The sequence below is a fragment of the Oncorhynchus keta genome, unplaced genomic scaffold (genome assembly GCF_023373465.1).
Source record: "Oncorhynchus keta strain PuntledgeMale-10-30-2019 unplaced genomic scaffold, Oket_V2 Un_contig_18252_pilon_pilon, whole genome shotgun sequence".
NCBI lineage: Eukaryota > Metazoa > Chordata > Actinopteri > Salmoniformes > Salmonidae > Oncorhynchus > Oncorhynchus keta.
In genome coordinates this window covers 1-15,596 of record NW_026280826.1, presented here as the reverse complement: position 1 = coordinate 15,596, position 15,596 = coordinate 1, and the positions used below count along the sequence as shown (strand labels likewise).

General features: G+C 52.8%; 1 protein-coding gene and 2 long non-coding RNA genes across 58 annotated transcripts; all 3 read right to left on the bottom strand.

Moving 5' to 3' along the window:
* Positions 1–1,300: 1,300 nt before the first annotated feature.
* On the bottom strand, positions 1,301–4,781 carry LOC127920066 (uncharacterized). 50 transcript variants are annotated; one of them, XR_008104962.1, is made up of 7 exons: positions 3,923–4,067; positions 3,261–3,862; positions 3,075–3,194; positions 2,508–3,014; positions 1,661–2,353; positions 1,435–1,600; positions 1,301–1,370 (listed from the first exon to the last, which is right to left on the bottom strand). It is a non-coding gene; the product is annotated as an uncharacterized LOC127920066 (long non-coding RNA). The 50 variants fall into 50 exon arrangements; XR_008104991.1 differs by lacking the exons at positions 1,301–1,370; positions 1,435–1,600 and having other exon boundaries at positions 1,636–1,960; positions 2,021–2,080; positions 2,261–2,353; XR_008104960.1 differs by lacking the exons at positions 1,301–1,370; positions 1,435–1,600 and having other exon boundaries at positions 1,636–1,960; positions 2,021–2,353.
* An 812-nt stretch (positions 4,782–5,593) lies between these two features.
* LOC127920065 (uncharacterized) lies at positions 5,594–7,167 on the bottom strand. 7 transcript variants are annotated; one of them, XR_008104959.1, is made up of 5 exons: positions 6,343–7,167; positions 6,217–6,280; positions 5,960–6,087; positions 5,830–5,893; positions 5,594–5,797 (listed from the first exon to the last, which is right to left on the bottom strand). It is a non-coding gene; the product is annotated as an uncharacterized LOC127920065 (long non-coding RNA). The 7 variants fall into 7 exon arrangements; XR_008104955.1 differs by having other exon boundaries at positions 5,594–5,893; XR_008104956.1 differs by lacking the exon at positions 5,830–5,893 and having other exon boundaries at positions 5,594–5,829.
* Positions 7,168–8,316: 1,149 nt separating this feature from the next.
* LOC127920060 (NEDD4-binding protein 2-like) lies at positions 8,317–15,590 on the bottom strand. Its single transcript, XM_052503890.1, has 6 exons — positions 15,533–15,590; positions 14,216–14,261; positions 13,664–13,887; positions 11,715–11,833; positions 10,633–10,749; positions 8,317–8,505 (listed from the first exon to the last, which is right to left on the bottom strand). The coding sequence occupies exons 1-6, from the start codon at positions 15,584–15,586 to the stop codon at positions 8,334–8,336; spliced, it is 732 nt and encodes a 243-aa protein (XP_052359850.1). The 5' UTR covers positions 15,587–15,590; the 3' UTR covers positions 8,317–8,333.
* Positions 15,591–15,596: the final 6 nt, after the last annotated feature.

Below are 15,596 nucleotides of genomic sequence, written 5' to 3'. Positions count from 1 at the left end.
GTTAGGTACCTGTAGCCCAGTGTGTTGAGGTACCTGTAGCCCAGTGTGTGGAGGTACCTGTAGCCCAGTGTTGTACCTGTAGCCCAGTGTGTTGACCTGTACCTGTAGCCCAGTGTGTTGAGGTACCTGTAGCCCAGTGTGTTGAGGTACCTGTAGCCCAGTGTGTTGAGGTACCTGTAGCCCAGTGTGTTGAGGTACCTGTAGCCCAGTGTGTTGAGGTACCTGTAGCCCAGTGTGTTGAGGTACCTGTAGCCCAGTGTGTTGAGGTACCTGTAGCCCAGTGTGTTGAGGTACCTGTAGCCCAGTGTGTTGAGGTACCTGTAGCCCAGTGTGTTGAGGTACCTGTAGCCCAGTGTGTTGAGGTACCTGTAGCCCAGTGTGTTGAGGTACCTGTAGCCCAGTGTGTTGAGGTACCTGTAGCCCTGTGTGTGTACCTGTAGCCCAGTGTGTTGAGGTACCTGTAGCCCAGTGTGTTGAGGTACCTGTAGCCCAGTGTGTGTACCTGTAGCCCAGTGTGTTGAGGTACCTGTAGCCCAGTGTGTGAGGTACCTGTAGCCCAGTGTGTGTACCTGTAGCCCAGTGTGTTGAGGTACCTGTAGCCCAGTGTGTTGAGGTACCTGTAGCCCAGTGTGTTGTACCTGTAGCCCAGTGTGTTGAGGTACCTGTAGCCCAGTGTGTTGAGGTACCTGTAGCCCAGTGTGTTGAGGTACCTGTAGCCCAGTGTGTTGAGGTACCTGTAGCCCAGTGTGTTGAGGTACCTGTAGCCCAGTGTGTTGAGGTACCTGTAGCCCAGTGTGTTGTACCTGTAGCCCTGTATGTGTACCTGTAGCCCAGTGTGTTGAGGTACCTGTAGCCCAGTGTGTTGAGGTACCTGTAGCCCAGTGTGTGTACCTGTAGCCCTTATGTGTACCTGTAGCCCTGTGTGTTGAGGTACCTGTAGCCCAGTGTGTTGAGGTACCTGTAGCCCAGTGTGTTGAGGTACCTGTAGCCCAGTGTGTTGAGGTACCTGTAGCCCAGTGTGTTGAGGTACCTGTAGCCCAGTGTGTTGAGGTACCTGTAGCCCAGTGTGTTGAGGTACCTGTGCCCTGTGTGTGTGTACCTGTAGCCCAGTGTGTTGAGGTACCTGTAGCCCAGTGTGTTGAGGTACCTGTAGCCCAGTGTGTTGAGGTACCTGTAGCCCAGTGTGTTGAGGTACCTGTGTAGCCCAGTGTGTTGAGGTACCTGTAGCCCAGTGTGTGTACCTGTAGCCCAGTGTGTTGAGGTAGTCTGGATGACAGCAGGGCGGATACCTCCACTCCTCCCACGCAGGCTGTGGTTCCCTCTTCCTGTTATAACTGACAGCTGAGACCTACACACACCCTGATGACACTCTACACACACACACACACACACACACACACACACACACACACACACACACACACACACACACACACACACACACACACACACACACACACACACACACACACACACACACACACACACACACAGAGGGAAAGGAGGAGAACATGTGGTCATGTTTAGGGAACAAAACTCTCTGTGGTCTTCCTCTCTAACTCCTCTTCATCACGCAGCCTGGAGGTCTAGCTAGGTGTACCTGTGGTCTTCCTCTCTAACACCTCGTCATCACGCAGCCTGGAGGTCTAGCTAGGTGTACCTGTGGTCTTCCTCTCTAACTCCTCTTCATCACGCAGCCTGGAGGTCTAGCTAGGTGTACCTGTGGTCTTCCTCTCTAACTCCTCTTCATCACGCAGCCTGGAGGTCTAGCTAGGTGTACCTGTGGTCTTCCTCTCTAACTCCTCTTCATCACGCAGCCTGGAGGTCTAGCTAGGTGTACCTGTGGTCTTCCTCTCTAACTCCTCTTCATCACGCAGCCTGGAGGTCTAGCTAGGTGTACCTGTGGTCTTCCTCTCTAACTCCTCTTCATCACGCAGCCTGGAGGTCTAGCTAGGTGTACCTGTGGTCTTCCTCTCTAACTCCTCTTCATCACACAGCCTGGAGGTCTAGCTAGGTGTACCTGTGGTCTTCCTCTCTAACTCCTCTTCATCACGCAGCCTGGAGGTCTAGCTAGGTGTACCTGTGGTCTTCCTCTCTAACTCCTCTTCATCACACAGCCTGGAGGTCTAGCTAGGTGTACCTGTGGTCTTCCTCTCTAACTCCTCTTCATCACACAGCCTGGAGGTCTAGCTAGGTGTACCTGTGGTCTTCCTCTCTAACTCCTCTTCATCACTCAGCCTGGAGGTCTAGCTAGGTGTACCTGTGGTCTTCCTCTCTAACTCCTCTTCATCACGCAGCCTGGAGGTCTAGCTAGGTGTACCTGTGGTCTTCCTCTCTAACACCTCTTCATCACCTGGAGGTCTAGCCTGGGTCTTCCTCTCTAACTCCTCACGCAGCCTGGTCTAGCTAGGTGTACCTGTGGTCTTCCTCTCTAACTCCTTCATCACGCAGCCTGGAGGTCTAGCTAGGTGTACCTGTGGTCTTCCTCTCTAACACCTCTTCATCACACAGCCTGGAGGTCTAGCTAGGTGTACCTGTGGTCTTCCTCTCTAACTCCTCTTCATCACGCAGCCTGGAGGTCTAGCTAGGTGTACCTGTGGTCTTCCTCTCTAACTCCTCATCATCACGCAGCCTGGAGGTCTAGCTAGGTGTACCTGTGGTCTTCCTCTCTAACACCTCTTCATCACACAGCCTGGAGGTCTAGCTAGGTGTACCTGTGGTCTTCCTCTCTAACACCTCTTCATCACGCAGCCTGGAGGTCTAGCTAGGTGTACCTGTGGTCTTCCTCTCTAACTCCTCTTCATCACGCAGCCTGGAGGTCTAGCTAGGTGTACCTGTGGTCTTCCTCTCTAACTCCTCTTCATCACGCAGCCTGGAGGTCTAGCTAGGTGTACCTGTGGTCTTCCTCTCTAACTCCTCATCATCACGCAGCCTGGAGGTCTAGCTAGGTGTACCTGTGGTCTTCCTCTCTAACTCCTCTTCATCACGCAGCCTGGAGGTCTAGCTAGGTGTACCTGTTGTCTTCCTCTCTAATTCCTCTTCATCACGCAGCCTGGAGGTCTAGCTAGGTGTACCTGTGGTCTTCCTCTCTAACTCCTCTTCATCACGCAGCCTGGAGGTCTAGCTAGGTGTACCTGTGGTCTTCCTCTCTAACTCCTCATCATCACGCAGCCTGGAGGTCTAGCTAGGTGTACCTGTGGTCTTCCTCTCTAACTCAGACAGGTCTTCATCACGCAGCCTGGAGGTCTAGCTAGGTGTACCTGTGGTCTTCCTCTCTAACTCCTCATCATCACGCAGCCTGGAGGTCTAGCTAGGTGTACCTGTGGTCTTCCTCTCTAACACCTCTTCATCACGCAGCCTGGAGGTCTAGCTAGGTGTACCTGTGGTCTTCCTCTCTAACACCTCTTCATCACACAGCCTGGAGGTCTAGCTAGGTGTACCTGTGGTCTTCCTCTCTAACACCTCTTCATCACACAGCCTGGAGGTCTAGCTAGGTGTACCTGTGGTCTTCCTCTCTAACACCTCTTCATCACACAGCCTGGAGGTCTAGCTAGGTGTACCTGTGGTCTTCCTCTCTAACACCTCTTCATCACACAGCCTGGAGGTCTAGCTAGGTGTACCTGTGGTCTTCCTCTCTAACACCTCTTCATCACTCAGCCTGGAGGTGTACCTGTGGTCTTCCTCTCTAACACCTCTTCATCACACAGCCAGGAGGTCTACCTAGGTGTACCTGTGGTCTTCCTCTTCATCACACAGCCTGGAGGTCTAGCTAGGTGTACCTGTGGTCTTCCTCTCTAACACCTCAGACAGGTGCAGTAAGGCCTCGTCGACATGCAGTCCCTGGAGGTCTAGCTAGGTGTACCTGTGGTCTTCCTCTCTAACTCCTCTTCATCACACAGCCTGGAGGTCTAGCTAGGTGTACCTGTGGTCTTCCTCTCTAACACCTCAGACAGGTGCAGTAAGGCCTCGTCGACATGCAGTCCGTGGAGGTCTAGCTAGGTGTACCTGTGGTCTTCCTCTCTAACACCTCAGACAGGTGCAGTAAGGCCTCGTCGACATGCAGTCCCTGGAGGTCTAGCTAGGTGTACCTGTGGTCTTCCTCTCTAACACCTCAGACAGGTGCAGTAAGGCCTCGTCGACATGCAGTCCGTGGAGGTCTAGCTAGGTGTACCTGTGGTCTTCCTCTCTAACACCTCAGACAGGTGCAGTAAGGCCTCGTCGACATGCAGTCCCTGGAGGTCTAGCTAGGTGTACCTGTGGTCTTCCTCTCTAACACCTCAGACAGGTGCAGTAAGGCCTCGTCGACATGCAGTCCCTGGAGGTCTAGCTAGGTGTACCTGTGGTCTTCCTCTCTAACACCTCAGACAGGTGCAGTAAGGCCTCGTCGACATGCAGTCCCTGGAGGTCTAGCTAGGTGTACCTGTGGTCTTCCTCTCTAACACCTCAGACAGGTGCAGTAAGGCCTCGTCGACATGCAGTCCCTGGAGGTCTAGCTAGGTGTACCTGTGGTCTTCCTCTCTAACACCTCAGACAGGTGCAGTAAGGCCTCGTCGACATGCAGTCCCTGGAGGTCTAGCTAGGTGTACCTGTGGTCTTCCTCTCTAACACCTCAGACAGGTGCAGTAAGGCCTCGTCGACATGCAGTCCGTGGAAGTCTAGCACATTCTGAGGCAGCAGGGAGGAGTTGACCCGCTCAAAGATCTGGGCCGCCGCTCGGTGATTGGCTTCACGCATCTTCTGACCATGGAGATGACCCTGACACACACACACACACACACGCACACACACACAGCTTTTAGACAAGTGTTGTCACGATACCATGGGGGGAGACTGTACCAAAAGCGATACAATGGGGGAGACTGTACCAAAACGATACCATGGGGGGAGACTGTACCAAAACGATACCATGGGGGAGACTGTACCAAAACGATACCATGGGGGAGACTGTACCAAAACGATACCATGGGGGACACTGTACCAAAAGCGATACCATGGGGGAGACTGTACCAAAACGATACCATGGGGGGACTGTACCAAAACGATACCATGGGGGAGAAAAGCGATACCATGGGGGAGACTGTACCAAAACGATACCATGGGGGAGACTGTACCAAAACGATACCATGGGGGAGACTGTACCAAAACGATACCATGGGGAGACTGTACCAAAACGATACCATGGGGGAGACTGTACCAAAACGATACCATGGGGGAGACTGTACCAAAAGCGATACCATGGGGGAGACTGTACCAAAACGATACCATGGGGGAGACTGTACCAAAATGATACCATGGGGGGCTGTACCAAAAGCGATACCATGGGGAGACTGTACCAAAGACTGTACCAAAACGATACCATGGGGGAGACTGTACCAAAATGATACCATGGGGGGAGACTGTACCAAAACGATACCATGGGGGAGACTGTACCAAAACGATACCATGGGGGAGACTGTAACAAAACGATACCATGGGGGGGGGACTGTACCAAAATGATACCATGGGGGGGAACTGTACCAAAACGATACCATGGGGGAGACTGTACCAAAACGATACCATGGGGAGACTGTACCAAAACGATACCATGGGGGAGACTGTACCAAAACGATACCATGGGGGGAGACTGTACCAAAACGATACCATGGGGGAGACTGTGATTTTCAGGTCCTGGGTTTCTGACTCTGGGTCAGTAGATAAAGACCCCATCTGACTCTGGGTCAGTAGATAAAGGAGACCATCTGACTGTGGGTCAGTAGATAAAGGAGACCATCTGACTCTGGGTCAGTAGATAAAGGGCCTCATCTGACTCTGGGTCAGTAGATAAAGGACCTCATCTGACTCTGGGTCAGTAGATAAAGGAGACCATCTGACTCTGGGTCAGTAGATAAAGGGCCTCATCTGACTCTGGGTCATTAGATAAAAACGAGACCATCTGACTCTGGGTCAGTATATAAAGGACCTCATCTGACTCTGGGTCAGTAGATAAAGGAGACCGTCTGACTCTGGGTCAGTAGATAAAGGAGACCATCTGACTCTGGGTCAGTAGATAAAGGAGACCATCTGACTCTGGGTCAGTAGATAAAGGGCCTCATCTGACTCTGGGTCAGTAGATAAAGGATACTCATCTGACTCTGGGTCAGTAGATAAAGGAGACCATCTGACTCTGGGTCAGTAGATAAAGGAGACCATCTGACTCTGGGTCAGTAGATAAAGGACCTCATCTGACTCTGGATCAGTAGATAAAGGAGACCATCTGATTCTGGGTCAGTAGATAAAGGACCTCATCTGACTGGGTCAGTAGATAAAGGAGACCATCTGACTCTGGGTCTGTAGATAAAGGACCTCATCTGACTCTGGGTCAGTAGATAAAGGGCTTCATCTGACTCTGGGTCAGTAGATAAAGGGCCTCATCTGACTCTGGGTCAGTAGATAAAGGAGACCATCTGACTCTGGGTCAGTAGATAAAGGAGACCATCTGACTCTGGGTCAGTAGATAAAGGAGACCATCTGACTCTGGGTCAGTAGATAAAGGAGACCATCTGACTCTGGGTCAGTAGATAAAGGACCTCATCTGACTCTGGGTCAGTAGATAAAGGAGACCATCTGACTCTGGGTCAGTAGATAAAGGAGACCATCTGACTCTGGGTCAGTAGATAAAGGACCTCATCTGACTCTGGGTCAGTAGATAAAGGGCCTCATCTGACTCTGGGTCAGTAGATAAAGGAGACCATCTGACTCTGGGTCAGTAGATAAAGAGCTTCATCTGACTCTGGGTCAGTAGATAAAGGAGACCATCTGACTCTGGGTCAGTAGATAAAGGAGACCATCTGACTCTGGGTCAGTAGATAAAGGACCTCATCTGACTCTGGGTCAGTAGATAAAGGACCTCATCTGACTCTGGGTCAGTAGATAAAGGACCTCATCTGACTCTGGGTCAGTAGATAAAGGACCTCATCTGACTCTGGGTCAGTAGATAAAGGAGACCATCTGACTCTGGGTCAGTAGATAAAGGAGCCCATCTGACTCTGGGTCAGTAGATAAAGGACCTCATCTGACTCTGGGTCAGTAGATAAAGGAGACCATCTGACTCTGGGTCAGTAGATAAAGGAGACCATCTGACTCTGGGTCAGTAGATAAAGGAGACTATCTGACACTGGGTCAGTAGATAAAAGGACCTCATCTGACTCTGGGTCAGTAGATAAAGGATACCTCATCTGACTCTGGGTCAGTAGATAAAGGAGACCATCTGACTCTGGGTCAGTAGATAAAGGGCTTCATCTGACTCTGGGTCAGTAGATAAAACCTCATCTGACTCTGGGTCAGTAGATAAAGGACCTCATCTGACTCTGGGTCAGTAGATAAAGAGCCTCATCTGACTCTGGGTCAGTAGATAAAGGACATCATCTGACTCTGGGTCAGTAGATAAAGGACCTCATCTGACTCTGGGTCATTAGATAAAGGACCTCATCTGACTCTGGGTCAGTAGATAAAGGACCTCATCTGACTCTGGGTCATTAGATAAAGGACCTCATCTGACTCTGGGTCAGTAGATAAAGGAGACCATCTGACTCTGGGTCAGTAGATGCCTGTAACCCCCCCCCCACCTGTTGTCCATAGTAGGAAGCTACACCTCTGCGTCCCTGTCTGTAACCCCCCCCACCCACCTGTTGTCCATAGTAGGAAGCTACACCTCTGCGTCCCTGTCTGTAACCCCCCCACCCACCTGTTGTCCATAGTAGGAAGCTACACCTCTGCGTCCCTGTCTGTAACCCCCCACCCACCTGTTGTCCATAGTAGGAAGCTACACCTCTGCGTCCCTGTCTGTAACCCCCCACCCACCTGTTGTCCATAGTAGGAAGCTACACCTCTGCGTCCCTGTCTGTAACCCCCCACCCACCTGTTGTCCATAGTAGGAAGCTACACCTCTGCGTCCCTGTCTGTAACCCCCCTCCCACCCACCTGTTGTCCATAGTGGGAAGCTACACTCTGCGTCCCTGTCTGTAACCCCCCACCCACCTGTTGTCCATAGTAGGAAGCCACATCCCTGCGTCCCTGTCTGTAACCCCCCACCCACCTGTTGTCCATAGTAGGAAGCTACACCTCTGCGTCCCTGTCTGTAACCCCCCACCCACCTGTTGTCCATAGTAGGAAGCTACACCTCTGCGTCCCTGTCTGTAACCCCCCACCCACCTGTTGTCCATAGTAGGAAGCTACACCTCTGCGTCCCTGTCTGTAACCCCCCACCCCCCACCCACCTGTTGTCCATAGTAGGAAGCTACACCTCTGCGTCCCTGTCTGTAACCCCCCACCCACCTGTTGTCCATAGTAGGAAGCTACACCTCTGCGTCCCTGTCTGTAAGCCTCTGCAGCCTTGCTGAAGCTCTCCAGCTGTCTTCCTCTCTGGAGCCTGGCCTCGGCTCGGAAGTCTTCATACTCTGGGTCCTCCACATCCTGGTACTGAGAGAGGGATGGGGGAGGGGCCACTGGCGCTGCAGCTGCACGCTTCTGAGAGGGGGGTAGAGGGGGGGGGGAGAGAGAGGGGGGAGAGAGGGGGAAGAGAGGGGGGGTAGAGTGAGGGGAGGTGGGGGGGGTAGAGAGGGAGGGGGAGGGGGGAGGTGGGGGTAGAGAGGGAGGGGGGGAGAGAGGGGGAGGTGGGGGGTAGAGGGAGGGGGAGGGGGTGGGGGTAGAGAGGGGGGGGGGTAGGGGGAGGTGGGGGGTAGAGAGGGAGGTGGGGGTAGAGAGGAGGGGGGGGGTAGAGAGGGAGGGGGGAGAGGGAGGGTGGGGAGTAGAGATCAACTTTGCTGCTCCAATATATCAACTGCTACAACAGAACACCGACCAGGGTCTGAATCCACCTCTCTGTCAACAACAGAACACCGACCAGGGTCTGAATCCACCTCTCTGTCAACAACAGAACACCGACCAGGGTCTGAATCCACCTCTCTGTCAACAACAGAACACCAACCAGGGTCTGAATCCACCTCTCTGTCAACAACAGAACACCAACCAGGGTCTGAATCAACAACAGAACACCGACCAGGGTCTCCATCAACAACAGAACACCGACCAGGGTCTGAATCCACCTCTCTGTCAACAACAGAACACCGACCAGGGTCTGAATCCACCTCTCCGTCAACAACAGAACACCGACCAGGGTCTGAATCCACCTCTCTGTCAACAACAGAACACCGACCAGGGTCTGAATCCACCTCTCTGTCAACAACAGAACACCGACCAGGGTCTGAATCCACCTCTCTGTCAACAACAGAACACCGACCAGGGTCTGAATCCACCTCTCTGTCAACAACAGAACACCGACCAGGGTCTGAATCCACCTCTCTGTCAACAACAGAACACCGACCAGGGTCTGAATCCACCTCTCTGTCAACAACAGAACACCGACCAGGGTCTGAATCCACCTCTCTGTCAACAACAGAACACCGACCAGGGTCTGAATCCACCTCTCTGTCAACAACAGAACACCGACCAGGGTCTGAATCCACCTCTCTGTCAACAACAGAACACCGACCAGGGTCTGAATCCACCTCTCTGTCAACAACAGAACACCGACCAGGGTCTGAATCCACCTCTCTGTCAACAACAGAACACCGACCAGGGTCTGAATCCACCTCTCTGTCAACAACAGAACACCGACCAGGGTCTCCGTCAACAACAGAACACCGACCAGGGTCTGAATCCACCTCTCTGTCAACAACAGAACACCAACCAGGGTCTGAATCAACAACAGAACACCGACCAGGGTCTGAATCCACCTCTCTGTCAACAACAGAACACCGACCAGGGTCTGAATCCACCTCTCTGTCAACAACAGAACCGACCAGGGTCTGAATCCACCTCTCTGTCAACAACAGAACACCGACCAGGGTCTGAATCCACCTCTCTGTCAACAACAGAACACCGACCAGGGTCTGAATCCACCTCTCTGTCAACAACAGAACACCGACCAGGGTCTGAATCCACCTCTCTGTCAACAACAGAACACCGACCAGGGTCTGAATCCACCTCTCTGTCAACAACAGAACACCGACCAGGGTCTGAATCCACCTCTCTGTCAACAACAGAACACCGACCAGGGTCTGAATCCACCTCTCTGTCAACAACAGAACACCGACCAGGGTCTGAATCCACCTCTCTGTCAACAACAGAACACCGACCAGGGTCTGAATCCACCTCTCCATCGTGGATAAATGAGGAGGCAGGTGAGTGATGCTTGGAAGGGGAGGCAGCTGAGTGATGCCTGAAAGTGGAGGCAGGTGAGTGATGCCTGGAAGGGGAGGCAGGTGTGTGATGCTTGGAAGGGGAGGCAGCTGAGTGATGCCTGAAAGTGGAGGCAGGTGAGTGATGCTTGGAAGGGGAGGCAGCTGAGTGATGCCTGAAAGTGGAGGCAGGTGAGTGATGCCTGGAAGGGGAGGCAGGTGAGTGATGCCTGGAAGGGGAGGCAGGTGAGTGATGCCTGGAAGGGGAGGCAGGTGAGTGATGCTTGGAAGGGGAGGCAGGTGAGTGATGCTTGGAAGGGGAGGCAGGTGAGTGATGCTTGGAAGGGGAGGCAGGTGAGTGATGCTTGGAGGGTGCTCCTTGCTGTGAGTACGGGGTGTGTGTGTATGTGTGTACCTTGTCTCGATCCTTGCTGTGAGTACGGGGTGTGTGCTCTGGGGCCACGGGGCGTTTCTAACAGGGCCCTCGTCCAACATAGACCTCAGAAACTGCTCCGTCTGCACCAGACAGTAACTACAACTACACACACACACACACACACACACACACACACACACACACACACACACACACACACACACACACACACACACACACACACACACACACACAGTGTCATATTCACATATGAAACACTAACACACCCCTACCCGATTTGAAGTTTGTGTGTGTGTGTGTGTTTTATGTGGTGTGTGTGTGTTGTATGTGGTGTGTGTGTGTGTGTGTGTGTGTGTGTGTGTTTATGTGGTGTGTGTGTGTGTGTTTATGTGGTGTGTGTGTGTGTTTATGTGTGTGTGTGTGTGTGTGTTTATGTGGTGTGTGTGTGTAATGTGTGTGTGTGTGTGTAATGTGTGTGTGTGTGTGTGTGTGTGTGTGTGTGTGTGTGTGTTTATGTGGTGTGTGTGTAATGTGTGTGTGTGTGTGTGTGTGTGTGTGTGTGTGTGTGTGTGTGTGTGTGTGTGTGTGTGTGTGTGTTTATGTGGTGTGTGTGTGTGTGTGTGTGTGTGTGTTTATGTGGTGTGTGTGTGTAATGTGTGTGTGTGTGTAATGTGTGTGTGTGTGTGTGTGTGTGTGTGTGTGTGTGTGTGTTTATGTGGTGTGTGTGTAATGTGTGTGTGTGTGTGTGTGTGTGTGTGTGTGTGTGTGTGTGTGTGTGTGTGTGTGTGTGTGTGTGTGTGTGTGTGTGTGTGTGTGTGTGTGTGTGTGTGTGTGTGTGGTGTGTGTGTGTGTGTGTGTGTTTATGTGGTGTGTGTGTGTGTGTGTTATGTGGTGTGTGTGTGTGTGTGTTTATGTGTGTGTGTGTGTAATGTGTGTGTGTGTGTGTGTGTGTGTGTGTGTGTGTGTGTGTGTGTGTGTGTGTGTGTGTGTGTGTGTGTGTGTGTGTGTGTGTGTGTGTGTGTGTGTGTGTGTGTGTGTGTGTGTGTGTGTGTGTGTGTGTGTGTGTGTGTGTGTGTGTGTGTGTGTGTGTATATACTAACTTGTGATCTCTGAAGATGTCCTGTAGGAAGTGTCTGTCTATGCTGGGGAACAGGTCAAAGAGCTGAGTCTCCTTCATCATGGCAGCTCCATCTCTCCTGATAACACCACCTGGACCAGACTGAGGAGGAGGAGGAGAGAGACAGGTCAAAGAGCTGAGTCTCCATCTCTCCTGATAACACCACCTGGACCAGACTGAGGAGGAGGAGAGAGACAGGTCAAAGAGCTGAGTCTCCATCTCTCCTGATAACACCACCTGGACCAGACTGAGGAGGAGGAGAGAGACAGGTCAAAGAGCTGAGTCTCCATCTCTCCTGATAACACCACCTGGACCAGACTGAGGAGGAGGAGAGAGAGACAGGTCAAAGAGCTGAGTCTACATCTCTCCTGTTAACACCACCTGGACCAGACTGAGGAGGAGGAGGAGACAGACAGGTCAAAGAGCTGAGTTTCCATCTCTCCTGTTAACACCACCTGGACCAGACTGAGGAGGAGGAGGAGAGACAGGTCAAAGAGCTGAGTCTCCATCTCTCCTGTTAACACCACCTGGACCAGACTGAGGAGGAGGAGGAGGAGAGAGAGAGACAGGTCAAAGAGCTGAGTCTCCATCTCTCCTGTTAACACCACCTGGACCAGACTGAGGAGGAGGAGGAGAGACAGACAGGTCAAAGAGCTGAGTCTCCATCTCTCCTGTTAACACCACCTGGACCAGACTGAGGAGGAGGAGAGATAGACAGGTCAAAGAGCTGAGTCTCCATCTCTCCTGTTAACACCACCTGGACCAGACTGAGGAGGAGGAGGAGAGAGACAGGTCAAAGAGCTGAGTCTCCATCTCTCCTGTTAACACCACCTGGACCAGACTGAGGAGGAGGAGAGAGACAGGTCAAAGAGCTGAGTCTCCATCTCTCCTGTTAACACCACCTGGACCAGACTGAGGAGGAGGAGGAGAGAGACAGACAGGTCAAAGAGCTGAGTCTCCATCTCTCCTGATAACACCACCTGGACCAGACTGAGGAGGAGGAGAGAGACAGGTCAAAGAGCTGAGTCTCCATCTCTCCTGATAACACCACCTGGACCAGACTGAGGAGGAGGAGAGAGACAGGTCAAAGAGCTGAGTCTCCATCTCTCCTGTTAACACCACCTGGACCAGACTGAGGAGGAGGAGGAGAGAGACAGGTCAAAGAGCTGAGTCTCCATCTCTCCTGATAACACCACCTGGACCAGACTGAGGAGGAGGAGAGAGACAGGTCAAAGAGCTGAGTCTCCATCTCTCCTGATAACACCACCTGGACCAGACTGAGGAGGAGGAGAGAGACAGGTCAAAGAGCTGAGTCTCCATCTGTCCTGTTAACACCACCTGGACCAGACTGAGGAGGAGAGAGACAGACAGGTCAAAGAGCTGAGTCTATATCTCTCCTGTTAACACCACCTGGACCAGACTGAGGAGGAGGAGAGACAGACAGGTCAAAGAGCTGAGTCTCCATCTGTCCTGTTAACACCACCTGGACCAGACTGAGGAGGAGTGTGTGTAGAGATGCCAGACAGGTCAAAGTGTGAGTCTCCATCTCTCCTGTTAACACCACCTGGACCAGACTGTGGACTGAGGAGGAGAGAGACAGGTCAAAGTGTGTGTGTCTGTATCCCTGCCAGTGTTAACACCACCTGTGTGTGTGTGTGTGAGGAGTGAGAGATGCCAGGTCAAAGAGCTGAGTCTCCATGTGTCCTGTTATATATGCCAGTGTGGACCAGACTGAGTGTGGTGTGTGAGAGACAGGTCAAAGTGCTGTGTCTGTCTGTCCTGTTATATATGCCACCTGGACCAGACTGAGGAGGTATATATGCCAGTGTCAAATCAGAAGGTGATGCCAGTGTGTGTGTGTGTGTGTGTGTGTGTGTGTGTGTGTGTGTGTGTGTGTGTGTGTGTGTGTATATGCCAGTGTGTGTGTGTTACCCTCTCCATGTTCTCCTGTAGAGCCCGTTCTTCAGTCATGATGTCTCTGAGAGAGACATGAGGGCGGGACACACTCCAGTGGTCCAGGATTGGCAACTCATCCCGAGCCTCCGATTGGCCACTCGGAGACGCAAAGCCGTCTGGACCAATCAGGAAGTGAGCTGGGCGTGACCCGTCCCTGAGCCCGGTTTTGGCCGTCTGTGATTCGCCCCAGTGGACAGAGCCTGGTAAAACCAGGAAGTAGAGCAGGATAGAACAGGAAAACATGGGGAATGAAGTTTTGTAGTTTTGTAGTTTTTAGCATCACACTTTTAAACAAACTGCAACTTGCGAAAGCTTAACATATATCAATTCAACACGGATGATGTATCAGCAAATCTATATTATATCACAGTAAGACACAAAACTATTCAACAAATTAACAACAATGATTTGATGACCGTGAGGCCTTAGCCTTGTAACGTGTGTGTGTGTGTGTGTTACCTGGGTCAGTGGTGTGTGTGTGTGTGTGTGTGTGTGTGTGTGTGTGTGTGTGAGTGTGAGTTTACTCACTCTCTTGTAGTAGATGGTAGGAGAGTGCTGCTTGTCTCTGCTTCTCCTAGAAAGACAACCGCAGACTTAAAACACACACACACACACACACACACACACACACACACACACACACACACACACACACACACACACACACACACACACACACACCTGACCCACACACACCTGACCCAGGTAACCACATCACCTGACCCAGGTAACACACACCCCACCTGACCCAGGTAACACACACACCCCACCTGACCCAGGTGACACACACACCCCCACCTGACCCAGGTGACACACACCCCCACCAGACCCAGGTAACACACCCCACCTGACCCAGGTAACACACCCCACCTGACCCAGGTAACACACCCCACCTGACCCAGGTAACACACCCCACCTGACCCAGGTCACACACCCCCACCTGACCCAGGTCACACACACCCACCTGACCCAGGTAACACATCCCACCTGACCCAGGTAACACACCCAACTGACCCAGGTAACACACCCCACCTGACCCAGGTAACACACCCCACCTGACCCAGGTAACACACCCCACCTGACCCAGGTAACACACCCCACCTGACCCAGGTAACACACCCCACCTGACCCAGGTAACACCCCCACCTGACCCAGGTAACACACCCCACCTGACCCAGGTAACACACCCCACCTGACCCAGGTAACACACCCCACCTGACCCAGGTAACACACCCCACCTGACCCAGGTAACACACCCCACCTGACCCAGGTAACACACCCCACCTGACCCAGGTCACACACACCCCACCCACCCAGGTGACACACCCACCTGACCCAGGTAACACACCCCACCTGACCCAGGTAACACATCCCACCTGACCCAGGTAACACACACACACATCCCACCTGACCCAGGTAACACATCCCACCTGACCCAGGTAACACACCCCACCTGACCCAGGTAACACACCCCACCTGACCCAGGTAACACACCCCACCTGACCCAGGTCACACACACCCCACCTGACCCAGGTAACACACCCCACCTGACCCAGGTAACACACCCCACCTGACGCAGGTGACACACCCCACCTGACGCAGGTGACACACCCCACCTGACCCAGGTAACACACCCCACCTGACGCAGGTAACACACCCCACCTGACGCAGGTGACACACCCCACCTGACCCAGGTAACACACCCCACCTGACGCAGGTGACACACCCCCCACCTGACCCAGGTAACACACCCCACCTGACCCAGGTAACACACCCCACCTGACCCAGGTAACACACCCCACCTGACGCAGGTAACACACCCCACCTGACGCAGGTGACACACACCTGCACAGTGTCCTTCCATTTCTGGTGGAGCAGTCTGGCCATGTTGAGGTCCATCCTCACAGAG

Coding starts and splice junctions, on each gene's coding strand:
- LOC127920060 (XM_052503890.1), bottom strand. CDS start 15,586: ATGGACCTCAACATGGCCAGACTGCTCCACCAGAAATGGAAGGACACT. Junction 13,888..14,215: donor CTACCATCTACTACAAGAGA/GTGAGTAAACTC, acceptor TGGTTTTACCAG/GCTCTGTCCACTGGGGCGAA. Junction 10,750..11,714: donor GACATCTTCAGAGATCACAA/GTTAGTATATAC, acceptor GTGTAGTTGTAG/TTACTGTCTGGTGCAGACGG.